At 40.4% G+C, this 16,064-nt stretch overlaps 2 protein-coding genes and 1 long non-coding RNA gene across 5 annotated transcripts; 1 reads left to right on the top strand and 2 right to left on the bottom strand.

Moving 5' to 3' along the window:
• Positions 1 to 238: 238 nt before the first annotated feature.
• LOC100869392 (sodium- and chloride-dependent GABA transporter 1) lies at positions 239 to 12,788 on the bottom strand. 3 transcript variants are annotated; one of them, XM_086907656.1, is made up of 11 exons: positions 12,658 to 12,788; positions 9,174 to 9,479; positions 8,434 to 8,568; positions 8,207 to 8,335; positions 7,969 to 8,113; positions 7,343 to 7,525; positions 6,858 to 7,074; positions 6,621 to 6,773; positions 6,355 to 6,558; positions 6,091 to 6,261; positions 239 to 5,960 (listed from the first exon to the last, which is right to left on the bottom strand). In XM_086907656.1, exons 2-11 carry the CDS (start codon positions 9,472 to 9,474, stop codon positions 5,823 to 5,825), a joined length of 1,776 nt encoding a protein of 591 aa, XP_086763782.1. In that variant the 5' UTR covers positions 9,475 to 9,479; positions 12,658 to 12,788; the 3' UTR covers positions 239 to 5,822. The 3 variants fall into 3 exon arrangements, with proteins under 3 accessions (XP_086763782.1, XP_003695202.1, XP_086763781.1); XM_003695154.4 differs by having other exon boundaries at positions 7,343 to 7,714; XM_086907655.1 differs by lacking the exon at positions 12,658 to 12,788 and having other exon boundaries at positions 7,343 to 7,714; positions 9,174 to 11,175.
• On the top strand, positions 11,152 to 14,719 carry LOC147657724 (uncharacterized). The gene is made up of 2 exons (XR_015291939.1): positions 11,152 to 11,208; positions 13,017 to 14,719. It is a non-coding gene; the product is annotated as an uncharacterized LOC147657724 (long non-coding RNA).
• On the bottom strand, positions 13,775 to 15,945 carry LOC147657725 (uncharacterized). Its single transcript, XM_086907657.1, has 4 exons — positions 15,582 to 15,945; positions 15,429 to 15,524; positions 14,973 to 15,223; positions 13,775 to 14,903 (listed from the first exon to the last, which is right to left on the bottom strand). Exons 1-4 carry the CDS (start codon positions 15,825 to 15,827, stop codon positions 14,519 to 14,521), a joined length of 978 nt encoding a protein of 325 aa, XP_086763783.1. The 5' UTR covers positions 15,828 to 15,945; the 3' UTR covers positions 13,775 to 14,518.
• Between the last annotated feature and the right edge of the window lie 119 nt (positions 15,946 to 16,064).

Consider the following 16,064-nt stretch of genomic DNA (forward strand, 5'->3'; position numbering starts at 1 on the left):
ATATATAGCCGATATTAAATTTTTTTTTTCGAGCTCACGTTTCATTTGCACGGTAATCATTTTAAAATTCCAACCCATTTAAAATTCCTCGTCTTGTTAATATTTATATCTGGGAAACAGTGTTGCGTTTAAAACGAATATCCGCTTTTCATTCGGATAAATTGCATTGAAAAATTAAATAACACCGATCAAACGCATAAATGGATAACGGGGAATTGTTGGAATCGAATAAAATCCATTATGGGGCGTTAAAATTTATTACTTTACATTAACCATGTTTCGATCAAACGATAATTATTACGCGATAGAAATAATTCGTGAATTTCGATTCGAGAGAAATCAAGGAGAGGAATTTTCTTAAATTTTGGATTGAAAATAAGATTCTCGTGCGAGAAAACGGCAAAGAGAGAGGAAAGAATATCCCAATATCGTTGGGGAAGAGGATGTTTCGCCCATGTTTCGAATAGTTGAAAGTTTCTTTTCCGGGAGTTGTGTTCGTTCGTCATGAAACACAAGCGTTAGAATTGCATCAGACAGCGAACTAAATGGATTAATTCATCGCGATGCGCGACCGCCATTCAGAGAATTCTCCGTCCATTGTTCCAGACGTTTGTCAAACATAGTTTCTCGATCGAATAACGTTACGTTATCGTCTCCCTTTGTCCAACGTCGTGAAAAATAACCAAATTCTTTCCACAATTTCACGAGATCTTGTCGATTATTTATTTATATCGCGATTTTTCGCGAACTCGATCTTGGAAGAATATTTTTTCGGAAAATTTTAATCAGAAAACTTGCACTTGATTTCGAAAGTCGATGCGTGGATGGAATTTACGTAGGGCCAGATTTTGGAGATTTTCGAAAATATTGGAAATTTTTCTCGAAAGGAATAATCGGGAAAAAAGGATGACAAAATCAATTCGTCACGTACTTTCATTTCGCATTTTCGACTAAACTCGTTTCTCGACGTTGTTCAAATTCTTTTGTTCTTCTCCATGCAAACAATGTATATACAATTTGCACAACTTCATACGCACGTCCCATTCTTTCGCAAAAATTTACAATTTTCAAACGAATCAATCGATATTTTCGAAGTGTTGAAATAAAACGAAGAGCGAAAGAGTCCTCGACACATCCTTGTTAAGTTAAATAACGTGTACAATTAAAAATTGAAATCCCTGCAGCGGAGCCGCAGCGACTTCGAAATCCCCGCACGATTTTTCCGCACCGTTCCAAACGTAGACAAAACGTGCTCGAAAAAAAAAAAAGAAAAAAAAAACGAGACCAAAGTTCCCGAAAATGGGCGGAGAGCGGACGGTTTCCGTCGACAAAGAGGAAGAGGGAGGAGCGTTGAAATAAATTCCAAAGTGAACCTTTCATTTTCGCGGAAAAATCTCGAGAAAATCGGAGATTCGGACTTTGAAGGGCGGACAATAGACGCAGAAGGAGGAGAATGGAGAAGTGGAAGCGAGATGGAAACCGGAAACCCTGTACAGAATTTCCGATTGAATTGGTCCCGTGACAAAGGCCCTATTCACCGGCACGATCAACGCGTGCCTCGTTCGTGCCGCTTTTCATTCTTCTTTCACGAATATATTCCACCGCTTCCCTTCTCTTTCGTCCAACCTCGCCTTCAATTTTTCACACACGCCGGGGGGATAAAGCCGTAAATGACGTATCGGTGTTTCCAGCAACCGTGTCACGCTTGGTATCCGCGTCCAGATCGTAATACGTCGTTGATGCATAACGTTCTCGTCCATACATACAAGATTTCGAGCGTGCCAGAGAGAGAATTTGCTCTTATTATTTTTTTGGAGAAATATTATATTATTACAGAATATTTCGATAGGATTTAGAAAAAAAAAAAATAGAGAGAAACGTTACAATTTCCTTTACGTGGATTCTCATTGCTATTTTATGGGTAGAAGATCGTTGCTCGTCGTGAACTATGAAGTTTTCAGTATAACAAATTTTCACGATTTTGAAAGATCAATAAGCTTTAAGGTTGAAATACCTTAATTATTTTTAATTTATTCGAGCGTTACGAATTATTCCATCGTTCCTCCCCTGTCAAATGACAAAATTAGATTGGATTAGTTTATCACCTAGCGCGTGCATTTCACCAGGAACAAATATCAAAAAAATCAATCTCATTGAACACTCTCGTCGATGCCTCCAAATTAATCCTCGCCAGCGTTGCAAACGATGACGCGATTCATCTCGTTTCGATTCGGTTTCGAGCGCGTTGCGTTCGAGGGAACCATTTCGATCCACGGGAAAAGAGAAGAAAAGCGTATCGATTAACGTAATTTATAAATTGATCGTGAATGCGCCGATCGTTGAATTGGAAATAAACGGACGAGATTAGACGCGCGAAACGGGATTCAATCGGTCGATCATATCACTCTGCCACTTTCGTTCCGTTCCTGTTTCTATTTATCATCCGTCGTTTGATCGAATTGATCATTGGTCAGAACACTGACAAAGGATGTTTGTTATACGACGCCAAAGTTTGTCGTTTGATCGCTTATTTGTTATTTTTCTCCTTGCTTTTCGTGGAAATTTAAAATCGAAGAATCAATGTTAAGTTGAAATAGTATACGAAGAACGCGTATGTTTTCATTGTAGATAAAAATTTTTCAGGAATTTTTAAGGGTTAAATCCTTGTAATTCCGTTTGGAATGATTTCGTATCATTGATGGATAAAATGTTTTTCGTTCGAAATCGATAAACGATATTTTTGAAAAGAATAAGTATATATATATATATTTTTAATATAAGGATTATTAACAGAATTGATGATCAAAATTTTGTATAAAAAAAAAAAAAAAAATTTAGATCACATAGCTTGAAACGAAGGCAGAGAAAAATAAGATAAATTTAAAATGAAAGTCAAGAAAATCGATGCATTTAAGGATAGAAATAGCGATGAGATCTCTCTCGTTCGATGTTTTTGGGGTCACAAGTCGAAAGACCATCGAAAGAATATCCTCTTATATTTCGTACAACCATCATAAACGCATCGTACATCTTCGAATCTCGTTCGTTTCGTCCTTCAACTCTTTCGTGCTATTACAATAAAAATTTACAATAAAATTCACGCATTCGATCTTCCCTTGTTCGAAACGAAATCATAAGAAAGAAACGTTCATCCGTGATAAGCATTACGCTTAGCACGCTCGGTTAAAAAGTTAGCCGCGAGTGTAACAATGCGTCGAAAACAGGATTGAAAACAAATAAACGTACACGCGACATCAACAATTTTCGAGATACTCGTTTAACGCATTCGATGCGCCGCCAAAAATCAGGGGCGAATATTCGAGTGTAAAAACAATAATTGTGAAAAAAAGCAACGAGGGAACAAAAGGAAAGCCAGAAAACTCTTTTTTATCCTTCATTTCTCGCAAAACTTTATACCGCATTCTTGCCACAGGATAGAACATTCTTTGTGACGTTCGCGCCATCCGCCACATAAAAATATTTTTCGTGATGCGCACTCTTACATCGTCTGCCACAGGATAGAACATTCTTTGTGACGCTTACGTTCGCGCCATCCGCCACATAAAAAAATATTTTTCGTGACGCGCACTCTTACATCGTCTGCTACAGGATAGAACATTCTTTGTGACGCTTACGTTTGCGTTATCCGTTACATAAAATATTTTTTGTGATGCGTATCCTTACATTGTCTACCACAGGATAGAACATTCTTTGTGACGAGTATGTTCATGCCATCCGTCATAAAAATATTTTTCGTGACGCGCATTCTTACATCGTCTGCCACAGGATAGAACATTCTTTGTGACTAGTACGCTCGCGCCATCCGCCACATAAAATACTTTTTGTGATGCGCACTCTTACATCGTTTGCTACAGGATAGAACATTCTTTGTGACGCTTACGTTCGCGTCATCCGCTACATAAAATATTTTTTGTGATGCGTATCCTTACATTGTCTACTACAGGATAGAACATTCTTTGTGACGCTTACGTTCGCGCCATCCGTCACATAAAAATATTTGTCATGATATTCATCTTCATGTCACGGGATAGATCATTCTTTGTGATGCATACATTCGCATCACATAAAATATATTTTTTGTAACGCGCATTCTTACATCGTCTGCCACAGGATAGAACATTCTTTGTGACGAGTACGTTCGCGCCATCCGCCACATAAAAATATTTTTCGTGACCCTTGCATCGTCTGCCACAGGATAGAACATTCTTTGTGACGCTTACGTTCGCGCCATCCGCCACATAAAAATATTTTTCGCGGCGCGTAGATTTCACATGATCCAGCACAGGATAAAAGTAATTCTTTTTACGACACGTGTATTTTGCATATTCGGCATTGAATGTATTAAACGGAGCGTGATCTGAAGACGATTTAAACACAGACAAAATTATTACTTAGGCCCGTTTCCAAATTTATTGCTCGTGTCCGTCAATTATTTAATTAAATCGAGTTTTGTCGAGCGTCCCAACTTCTCGTCCCAACAATATTTTTTTTTCTTTTCTTTAAATATATATATATATATTATTAATTGGTCGTTTGAATTCGCGGGAATAATATTATTAATGCAAATAACAGCGTCTCGAACAATATTTTGAATTAATCCTTTTAGCAATCTTAAAATCGTAGATATATTCGCTAGATATAATTCTTTCATAAAACTAGTGTTTATATTATACTCTTATCTTACATCTATATTCCTGGATTTACGATCCTTCGCGTGGAATCACTGCGATCGAAAGGAACCTTTAATTTCATCTTTCTTTCTTTCTTTTTTTTCCGTTTTAAATTAAATTCGTCCGAACGAACGAATTGTAAATAAATTTTCTAAAAATTAATTTTTTAATCGAATCCTGCGGAACGTTTCTTACGCAATGATTCCCGGTGATTATGGTACCAACGAATTTCCGCGAGGCACACTTCTATCCTCGATTTGACGTGAAAAAATTTGTCCAACCGATTATATACAAAATTTTTCTGAATTTATTTTTCCAACTACTATATAATATTAATAATTAATAAATGTCAACTGTATATTAATATAATAAATACTAGACTACATGTAACTTAGTTCAATTACTATAATATTTAAAAAAAAGTAATATTATTCGTTTCGAACGTAAGAGGAAGAAAAATTTGTTAGCAACAGTGTCAATGTCGAGGCACGATTCTCATTGTCTGTAATTTAACCAGCTAGTAATCGAACTAACTACGTCGTACATCGTTTTTAAAAAATTTCTGCTTCTCGAAAAGTAGGCATTCGTCGGATAATAAAAAAATATCGGTAAAAATTGGGTATCGCGATAAAAAATATAGGGACTCTTCGAGTCACTCGTGTATCTTTTCGTTAGTTATCCGACAACTAGCGGTGACTCTGCTATTATCTTCTTCATTCTCTAACAATAAATAGATAATAATACTTCTCTTTTACGTGGTACCATCGTTTAAATATAGAAGGAACGAGTATTTGGTATTTTTTTTATTCGCAGTAATCGCTCGAATTTCATCGTTATTCTATATTCGTGTCGCAATTTGTTACTTTTTTTTTTTCACCTTTATTTTTGATTCATCTCGTGGATTAAAAAAAAGGCCTTTATATTTTTTGCTTTGAAACAAATCGATTCGATTTTCTTCGGTTTGATATATCGTAATATTCAAAATGGAAGAATCGATTCGACGAATTCGACCGATGAATCGAGCAACTCTGCAACTCTGTCTCTTCGATTACAAATAAATCTCGTTTAAAAATACTACGCTTACGTCAATTGCAACGTAATAAGAAATAAGGAAGCCATTTTTTACGGCGATCATGTTTGACTGAGGAAACTGTTGTTCTTCGTGATCAATCCCGCGCTGCTCTCCGACATTGGTATCACTGCCGATTTCTCCCCCTTTGGTAATTTTGGATGCGACTTTATGTTCGGTTTCAAACCTTTCAGAATATTCTGCAGAAAAATTGCATCGATCTTCAATGTACATCATGAATTGAAAATTTTATAGAACGAAATTGAACCGACGTGTATCGTGTATTATACGTGACGACGAGACAAATTAATGAGACAAATAAAATTTCACCTCTTTTATGGATCCTGGAGTAACGACCACGTAGTAAACAGCGTAAACAGGAATCCAGATCATGGATGACAAACTGAGGCAAACGCCTATCACCTCCGCCCACGTCGGATATTCGTAATTGTTTCCATATTTCAAAGGCTTGTATTGGACGCATTGGAATATAAAGATGAACTGAAAAAAAAAGAAAAAAGAAATTTGTCCTTTCCTTTCTTTTTTTTTTTTTTTAATCTCTCGACGAGGGATTTTACGAGATGCGATACTCACAGCCATGATCACTGGTGCAAACACGACCCAGCAAATATACCAAAAGTAATTCAATCGTATACCCATCATCTGATGTATGCAATCGCAGAATTTTCTCCCTCCGAATATCCAAGATATCGCTATAGTTTGGAAAAAACATACCCAGAGGATGGACATTCCGCTGGCCGAGTAGAAATCCATTAATTGGAATATGTAAACGCCACCCTGAAACGATCGTTCCCTTAATTATTCGTTCGTCGAAATATGATGGTAATTTGGACACTAACGTTGGTCACCATGGGAAGACCGAGAAGGAACATGAGACAGCAAATGGCGATGGTGAACTTGTTTCTGTGGGGGCGTAAGAGGTCGGGCCAATTGTCGACAACACCGGTGATGAACGATTCCACGATACAGAATTCACTGTCGATCCCGAGTATCTGTCAATCGGAAGAAGGAAAGGCATAAAAAATAGATCGTCGTCGGATGACGAAAAGAAAGAAGAGAGGTTTAAGCGTTCTCACGAGCAGCATCACGAAGAATATGATTGCCCACATGGAGGCGCCAGGAAGCTTGAGCACCACCTCGGGATAAGTGAGAAACACGAGGCCTGGCCCGCTCTTAACCACCTCGGCCACTTCTGTTCCCTGTTCCAACGCGATGTGGCCCAGGATGGAGAATGTGACGCAGCCGGCCAGTAAACAGGTTAACGTGTTCACCACGCACGTGATCAATGCGTCTCTGAAACGAGAACGAAGGATAGTAGAACAGATAGCTAGCTCGTCCGTCTAAAAAAAAGTTAGAAAAGTTCTTTCGCCCAGAATTTTAAATCGCTATCAAGTAGAACGAGTCGATGTCTTCTCCGAATGAAGATGAAAGAATGGCGGAAAAGTTAAAATTTTAATCACAATTATTGTTATAAAATTATATTAGAACGAAAATTACGCTTTAATAAAGGGTTTGGATATATCGGAGTGAAAAAATAATCGAAGAGAAAATGGCGTCTCACTTGTAGCAGTTGTGATGGAACTTGTTGTAGGATCCGAGAGCGGGCAGAGCTCCAGTCCCGATGCTGTAGGCGAAGAAAATTTGCGTGGCACCGTCGATCCACGGGCCGGGCGACATTAATTCCTCCCACCTCGGTTTTACGTAGTACAGCAAGCCGTTGTAGCTGCCCTCCAACGTCACCGCTCTTCCCAAAAGAATAAAAAGCACCACGTAGGGGAACAAAGCTGAAAACCAAATAATTTTACCACTCTGGTGGAGACCACGCCGGATGATGAAATATACGAGGAGCCAGCCGATGACCAGACAGCCTAACAGTTCCCATTGGATCCCTCCGATGCTCTCTATACCGGAAGTGATCCCGAGAAGTCGTCGTCTAAAAAGTCGCCGAGAGAGAAAACTGGTTAATACAATCGTGTTTCCTTTAATCAATCCTCAAATCGATTTTTTCTCAAAATTTTCAATTCTGACTGTCTCACCTAAAATGTTTAAATATTAAAAATTTTCGAACAATTTTCAAACGAGAAAAATTTAGGGAGGGGGATGTATTCGAGTGGTGGGCGAGGGGGGATTTTCCAAGAGAGAGAGAGAGAGAGAAAGAAAGGAGAAGAACTCGTGAAATTTGCTTACTCCCAATATTCCTCGACCGGTGTCGCATGATGAAGAGTGGCGTTGTCGCACGTGGAATTCGTGCTATTCGAATTAACAGGATCGCTCGTTTCCTCGATCTTTGTTTCGAGGCCGTCGAAACAATCCTCGGTATTCCACCAATTTCCTATGGAGAAAAAAAATTGCCACGCCGTTCGTTAGAATGTTGGCCAACCGAGAATCGCGAGTAGGAATTTTATTTATCGATTGATCAACGAACCGCAACCCTTCCAAGGTACGTTGGGTATGTTGACGAAAGTGCTTATGAGATAGAAAAGCGTCCAGGCGATGATGATGCAGTAATAAACATCTAGGAAGAATACGATCGTCATAGTGGCGTATCCAACACCTGAAACCAACGAATTAATTATATATATATATATATATATATATATATATATCGTGTTTCATCCTTTTGTTCGAAAGAAGAATATTCAGGAAGAATACCTTGCAACAGTGGGCACAATTGTCCCACCAAAGTCATTCCTCCAGCTCCAAGGTATTGGCCGATCGCCACTTCTTGGAAGAATATCGGAATACCGCAGAACAGCATAGCGATTCCATAAGTGATGAGGAAAGCGCCTGTAATATTGTTTTATAAAGTTGAAGAAAATTTTGATGATTTTTATCATTAGAAACACGTACGAGAAATTATAGAGTGAAAATATTTTGATCAATTATTAGCCAAATACGAGGGAGAAAGTAGTGTATAATTATCCGCAGTGTTCAAAGATGAATTATTCATTGTTCGTTAGAAAATGTATCCTTGATCCCAGTGAAATCGCAGAGGATCGATGCGACCTCGATTGGCCTTTGTCCTTCGATCCCACGGAGAATTCATCGAGGAGAATTCATTGGCATTTCATTTTGAATAAAATTCGTAAATAAAATCATTAATTTCGCCCCCAAATATCGAACGAAATAACATTAGGAAACTTAACATCTCCAACAAAGATGAAATCGAAGCAACAAATACCGATGATTCAATTCTAAGATATTATTAAACGTTTGATAATCTAAACGTCACGCTTGATAGCAGAGAAAAGAGGAACAACGTTAATTATAATTGGAAAATTAAAGAAACTCCACAATTTATCCATAAATTAAATCTTTCTAAAACTGTGATCCGACGTGGAGGAATCGAATTAAAGCGTGACTCGTGCACAATCTACGCCCCGAAAACTCACCTCCCCCGTTCTTGTAGCACAAATACGGAAACCTCCACACGTTTCCAAGCCCCACCGAGACGCTGATACACGAGAACAGGAAATCCAACTTGTTGTCCCATCCCCCTCGTTCCGCGTCCTCTTCGCGATTCCCAACTTCGGTCGCCCTGCCCTGTGACGTGGACACGGTCATTTTAGCAGCGGCGTGGGACGTTTCTCTCCCCCTGCTCGAGCCCACGGACTTGGCCTTGAACTCTATGAAAGTCTGATCCGGATCCACTTGATCCTTTTGCTCCCCCCAGTAGTACATCTTCTCCGCCATGATTGCTGTGGATCGATTATTAATCGAGGGAAAGTGAAAGAATTAATAAAATTTCGATAGAATAGAGTTATTTGCTTCGAAATTATTATTATCGAGCAATTTTTATCGTATGGATAATCGTTTTTGCTCCATCTCTCGTGGCCGAGATCACGCGACGATTGCTGGATTGATTGATTAACCGTGACCTTGAACCGTGATTCACGCGGAATTCGCATAATCGATCGATAATCGGGGGTTATGTAAATGTGTCCTGCACGCTTCGAGACATCCTGGAACGACACGCAATAATGCATGCAAGTTGCAAGAGGTAATCGTGGTTGATTAACAATACAGTTGACGAAGAGATCTTTTTTTAGGGACGATTTTATATAAACGGAGAGCAGCGTGGGTCGAGACGTGGGTGGCACTTTGGAATTTTTCCATTTCTTTTTAATTTCTTTCTTTCTTTCTTTTTAAGTAAGTATTTTTCATATAAATTTTTGGTATTTTTCACTTTCACGAAATTATTCTAATCTCGAATCGTAACGTTAATTTATTCGAACGTATAATTTTTACATCGTTACGTCGTTTATTTATTAGATTCCACGTCACAATTCGTACAACGAATACACAATACATTTTGAATACACAAATATATCAAAAATTTATATCGTCGAAAATTTATTTCGTCGAATTCGTCGTTCGAGTTTATACCGTTTTGTAAACACACGGAAATGTTAATTCCCACGCTTACAAATTTCCTCGACACCGAACACGAACGTAAACATTCGCGGCCACGATATTCCGCCAGTCGTCGTCTCGCCGTTTGTCGCGTACGAACGAAAGTCGATTATCGGTCCGATCGAATAGAGACGTCGAGTGAAAGATTGAAGCATAATAATATGTGCACCCGCACAATCGATATTTATTATTTCGTTGAATAAATAAAGCTCGCAACCCGTTGTTTGCCACGTTTGATTTTCAAGGAATCAACGAAAGAATCGATTATTTTTTTTAAAGATCGCGCCGTGAAATTTATGTTCGATTTTATATTTAGAAATCGAGATGAAAGATGTCGAGGTAATAACGCGTTCGTTTTATCAACGACCGTTGTTGCGAGCGACGAGGAAATACGTAGGGATTGTTGCGTCATCTTGTGTACATTTTACTAGTATGGATTCATCATCAGGTAGTGGCGCGAACTGAGACAGAAGCGAGATTCTACCGTTATCTCAATATTCCTACGATATTCAATTATTTAATCATTTCTCGAACGACGTATAATAATTTCGAGTGTAGCTTAAAAAGAGGGTGAAACTATTAATTAATTTCAAGCGAGTAAACACGTTTTCGTTTATCTTTCTAATTGATCGAGGCTTGTCGAGAATCATCGAATAAAAATGAATCAATCGCGACACGAAGATTTAACCAAATCGATCCAGGATCAAATTATCGACAAAGAAAAAATATCCTTTCGAAAAGAATCTGCCAATCCCGTTAAATAGCTTCGATTCGATCGTTGGCCGACCTCGATATTCTATATCGTGGCCCGCATACATAAATAATTTAATTACCCTGCTGATCGCTTATACATCGGATTTTGCGTTTCCACGTCGCTTCGCGCGATAAACCTTTCAATCCGTATCGCATTAACCTTTATACCGATTAAATCGCGCCCCACGATTCACGATGAATCGAGTCGAGCGAAGGGAACTGTCGTCCGATCGACGATAAATCGAGAATCACGATTAACCGGTGAGCTCGACGATTTTTGCAACAACGAGTGTGCGTGATGAGCAGAACGTTGGACGAATCGAATAATTACGATCGAGCGGTGAAACTTTATAATTTTGTCGACTCGAGGAAACTACGAAACTGGAACTTTTTCTTTCTATGATAGAATTATATTATATTATAATAATTAAACGGGGAACGTTTATTCCGAGGATTAAGAGGAATTTTGTAAGAAAAATAAGTAATCGTTTCCGGAGGACAGCGAAATTTTAATTTGAACAGGGGAGAAGGATAAATAAGCAACGTTAATTAGTAGAAATTTATATACGGGCTGCTTAATTAACTTGTAAAGTGTACTTGAAACGTGCAAATATAACTCGGTACACGCGCGCGCGCGTGTGTGTTCACTTGACTCACCCCGACGAAGTAAGACTAGAAAATTGCTATTAAGAAAGAAACTAAAAAATTACACCGCGCGTGAAAAAAGAAGAAGAATCTCGTTTAATTGAAACCATTTGAAAAAATATTTCGAAAAAAATATACCCTTCGATCGATTCGACGCAAGCTTCCACTCTCTTTCACAGAAGTCCCCCCTCTCTCTCTCTACATTTCCGCGAGGGTTGTCTTTAATACGTTCTCTCGCGAAAACCGGCCCCAGCTCAATGAAAAATCCCCCCTTTCCTCGAAAGGGTTCGCCACGCTTGTCCCGCTACCCTTATTACCCGATTCACAACAGAGAATGTCCGCTTGCGCGCACCTGTTTGCCTCTGTATGCGTGTTTACGGGATCGTGAGTACACTAACGTTCACAAATATATTTCCATGTGATCTCGAAATTAGAAAATTTCAACAAAAATTATCGAATTATTAAAGCTCTCTCGTGAATCGAAAGGATAATTTATCGATATGCATGTACGTATACGTGGATAAAGGGGCGAGAGAAAGAGAGAGAGATAAGCGATTAATTTGATTTTTGAGCGGGAGTGTACGTGATTCTGGAATAGAAAGATAAACAGGGATACTTTTGAAGCGCATTGTATGCGTGATTTCGTCTCACGTGTGCGTGCGTGGGGGCTGATTTCGCTTGTATACAAATACTCGCGCGCGCGCTACGGGATGCTGAACGCAAAATCAATAAGAAGCTTCGTGTCACGTTACACCGTGCACGTGGATTTGTGTATTATTTCAATTTAATACCGTTTCCTCGCGAGATTCTATTTTCTCTCTTTTGCCCACCTCTTTCGTTCTTCCTCTCTTTTCCGCGTTCAATCAACGATCGATGGTAAGAACGGGATTCAACGACAAAAGTGGTTACACAAAGAGGAAGAAAGAAGTTAATTTGAATTCTCTTGTTACTTAGTTTACGAGTTTCGATTAGAATTAGAATGCGATGGGACTGAATTTTGAAACGAAGAGAGATGAAGGAAATAAGAACGAAAATAAGAAATGGAAGAAAATGAATTCATCTCACCAAGCGGGATCGACGGAAATACCAAACGACGCAAAGATTTCGACGCGAGATCTTCTCAACCCTTGCCTCGATCCAAGCTTCCTCAAAATTGAACTCTTCGAGTCTTGCAAATTCTTCCTCGATGCTTTTATATCGTTCCTTTTCTTCTTCCTCTTCGAATCGTCCACCTTTCTTCCGTTTACCATTTACATCGTTCGAGATTCGAGAATCTCGAACGGGAGAGGACGATGCCCCCTCCGAAGGAGGAGGAGGAGGAGGAGGAAAACAATCGAGTTCACGCCCGAACTCGATTCGTTCTGGACCGTGAAATTCTCGTTTCGAAATCGTTTCGAGATATGATTTTTGATTCCTTTGCCCAGGTTGGAGAAGAGCGATACGATCGACGCACTTCCCCGCTGATTTTACTGCGTATCGGATGACGAGGCAGCCTATCGTGTCGACCTATCCTACGAGGGATGTCGTTACGGAATGATGCTTGGCCGCGAGACGGGGAGTGTTACCCTGTTTGGGCGCATGCGCGGACACCCCCTCCAAGAAGCTTGGATCGAGGCTGTCCTGGAAACGCCAAGTCTCTCCAGGACTCGATGAATAATCAAAGAGAACGGGTTGTTTTTGATTCTAAGTTACTGTTATTGTTGGAAAATTGTTTCTTTTTCGAATGGATTTTGGCATATGGAGAATTTGAAAATCGGTTGTTTCGCATTGTTATTCGATTACAGATACGATTATTATAATTCGAGGAATTTGAATATTCGAATGTTAATAGGTTGAATTTAGTTTTCTCGAAAGATGCGAATTGTTATATTTAGAATCTTTTAGAAAGGTGAAGTAGAGAGCGGTAGTAGTCCTCGACTCGAAATGAAAAAGCAATTGGTGAAGAAGATATCGCTGGAGAATTCGGTAGCGTAGGTGTTTTCTTTGGAAGGGATAAGTTGAAGATTTGAAGAGAGATTCAAAGGTTAAGCGTTTCAAAAATCAAGAACAATTTTCGTTCGAAAATTATAAATATAAAACTTACTTAACGACTTGCTTCGACGTATAAACATATATCACCTTGTTTATCGCTGCGCATTAATCTCTCGACGTATCGATCGAACGATAAAAACAACACGGATCGTAAAAAAATACGTAGACGTATAATTTTTATGGTACAATACAATATTTTACGGTAGCTTCTATAATCTTTTACATCTATTATTATTCTACCTACGTCATCTCTAGCATAGTGAGCGATTATTCGCTTTCAGCGTTTTTAAAAAACTTTAGAATATTTTCCTTCCCTCCGATAGATGCGACGACGCATCATTTTTCCTCCATCCGTATTAAAGAAAAAGACCAAAAAAAAAAAAAAAAGAAATTACCTTCCTTTCCCCCCTATCGTCCATTCGTCTCCCCTTTCTCAAGCTTATACCCCTCGAGAATGGACCGCGTCGCGACAAAAATCTCTCCGCGAATTCGATCGAATAACTCGTCGAGACGTTGGTCGAAATTCGTCCCGAATCGAGATTGTACGACGCCTTAATCCTTGCGATAATTTTCTCTCTCGTTTCTTCTTGGTTGACCAGAATAAAAAGTACGCGATACTGCAACGCTCCAACGATCCATCCTCCCGAACGATTATACATATATTTTTATTTCGATCAACGTTCTTCCAACTTTTCTTCCATTCGTTCGAACGCAGCGCTTTACTTTCGCTGGTCGAGAAAAAAATTGGAATAACTAGAATCTGTAAATCTGTTTCGTCCCCAGAAACCGATTCCGAAAATTTGCCAAAATTTCGAAAATCCGTAACGTATCCATTGTATGTTGGTTAATTGGAGAGCGTCCGATCACATTTCAGTGGTGGCCGCCCCTGGGTTTTTCAACATCCGCTCGACTGGTCGCTCGAGTTGTTCGGTATCACGGTGTGGCAACCGCGTTTGTATCGCGATTGACGGGGCGACAGATCGTCCGAGTCTTGGATGTCGTTCACCACGGCCACCGTGTGCAGAGACTTCATCGACACTTTCTTGTTCGGCTCTTTGTAACCGGAGAAATTGGGCTTGGGCATCCAATTCGTGCCATACGATACGGGAAGTATCTCCCTTCGACGATCGTTGACGATGGCCGCGTCGGTGGAGATCTCGGATCGGCACTCGTCGCATATCGAGCTCGCCTCGCTGTCGTTGGGCACGTTGCTCTTCTTGTTCGCTACCGCGACAGGCTCGCCTTGCAGCCACGATTGCTGCAGGATGTGGCTTATCTTTCTGGAGGAGGGAGCACAAGAGATTTCTCAAACTCGATCGATCTTTCGAAACGAACGGATGGGACGTTACCTTTTGAGGTAAGAGTTGGCGTAACATTTCACCGTGGATATTCCGTCTCTTGCACCGGTCGCCAATTCCGTTGCGAGGTTCCACACTCGATTGGTGGAAACGGCGCAGCCTAGAACGATGACCGCGATCGACATCGAGATCAACCAGCTGATGAAACCAGCCGACATCACGGGTGGCTCCAGTGGGGGTGGATAGTACGAGGACCAAACTTGTTGCCACCATTGATAAGAGACGTCCCTGTATTCCGATTGCTGTGGAACGATATTAACGATTAATCTCCCTCTCTCTCTCTCTTTCTCTCGAAAAATAATATTTAAAGAACGAAGGATTAAATCATCACGGGGATCGAAAATTAATCAAAATTATCTCTCTCTCTGGAAGAACGGGATCGATTCGCCGAGATATATCGCAACGGTAAAATTTAATAGAAATCGGGTAGAAATTGCGAATGCTCACGTGACTCCAGGAGGTCCAGACGCAGCAGTAGATGAGCCTCTGCCACATGAGCCAGAACCAGAGAATCGCGATGACCACGACCCAGCTGACCAACAGCTTGAAACATTTACGGAGGGGGTTATCCTTTGAAAACGAGAGCGGGATAGATAATACCTGAAGGCTCTTGTACACGAGGGGGCCGGTTATTTGGGCGAGGCCGTTGTAGGAGGGTGGACTCCTCCAGAGAACGATCGCCATCGAAACGAGGATGAGGAGGGACGGCAAGGTGTGGATGAAATCGGGGCCGACCGCTATCTTGGCATACTCGCGAAACACCTTGTGCTGGAGGAAGAGGATCTCGTGAGGGACGGACAGGAGGGTGACGATCTGCGAATCGAGGGCGGTCAGACAGGAGGACATGGCGGTGTAGTAGGCGCTGTGCCAGCAGCCTGGTTCGATTCGTTTTCACCACTGCATCGAGTTAAGCGGACGCGGTGGTTAGAATTGCCGGGGAGGGCGTGAAGTTGCGAACGAAATGAACCGCGTTGTCGACCCTCCGCTGTTTCTCCACCTCGTATCTTTCCGTATCTTCGAGTTTCGAATCGAATGTATTCGTAGAGTTTCCCTGAATCGAGAACGAGGAAAGAAGGGAGGAGA

Source organism: Apis florea, unplaced genomic scaffold (assembly GCF_048593485.1).
Source record: "Apis florea isolate Af1SG1 unplaced genomic scaffold, ASM4859348v1 contig_2897_pilon, whole genome shotgun sequence".
Taxonomy (NCBI): Eukaryota; Metazoa; Arthropoda; class Insecta; order Hymenoptera; family Apidae; genus Apis; species Apis florea.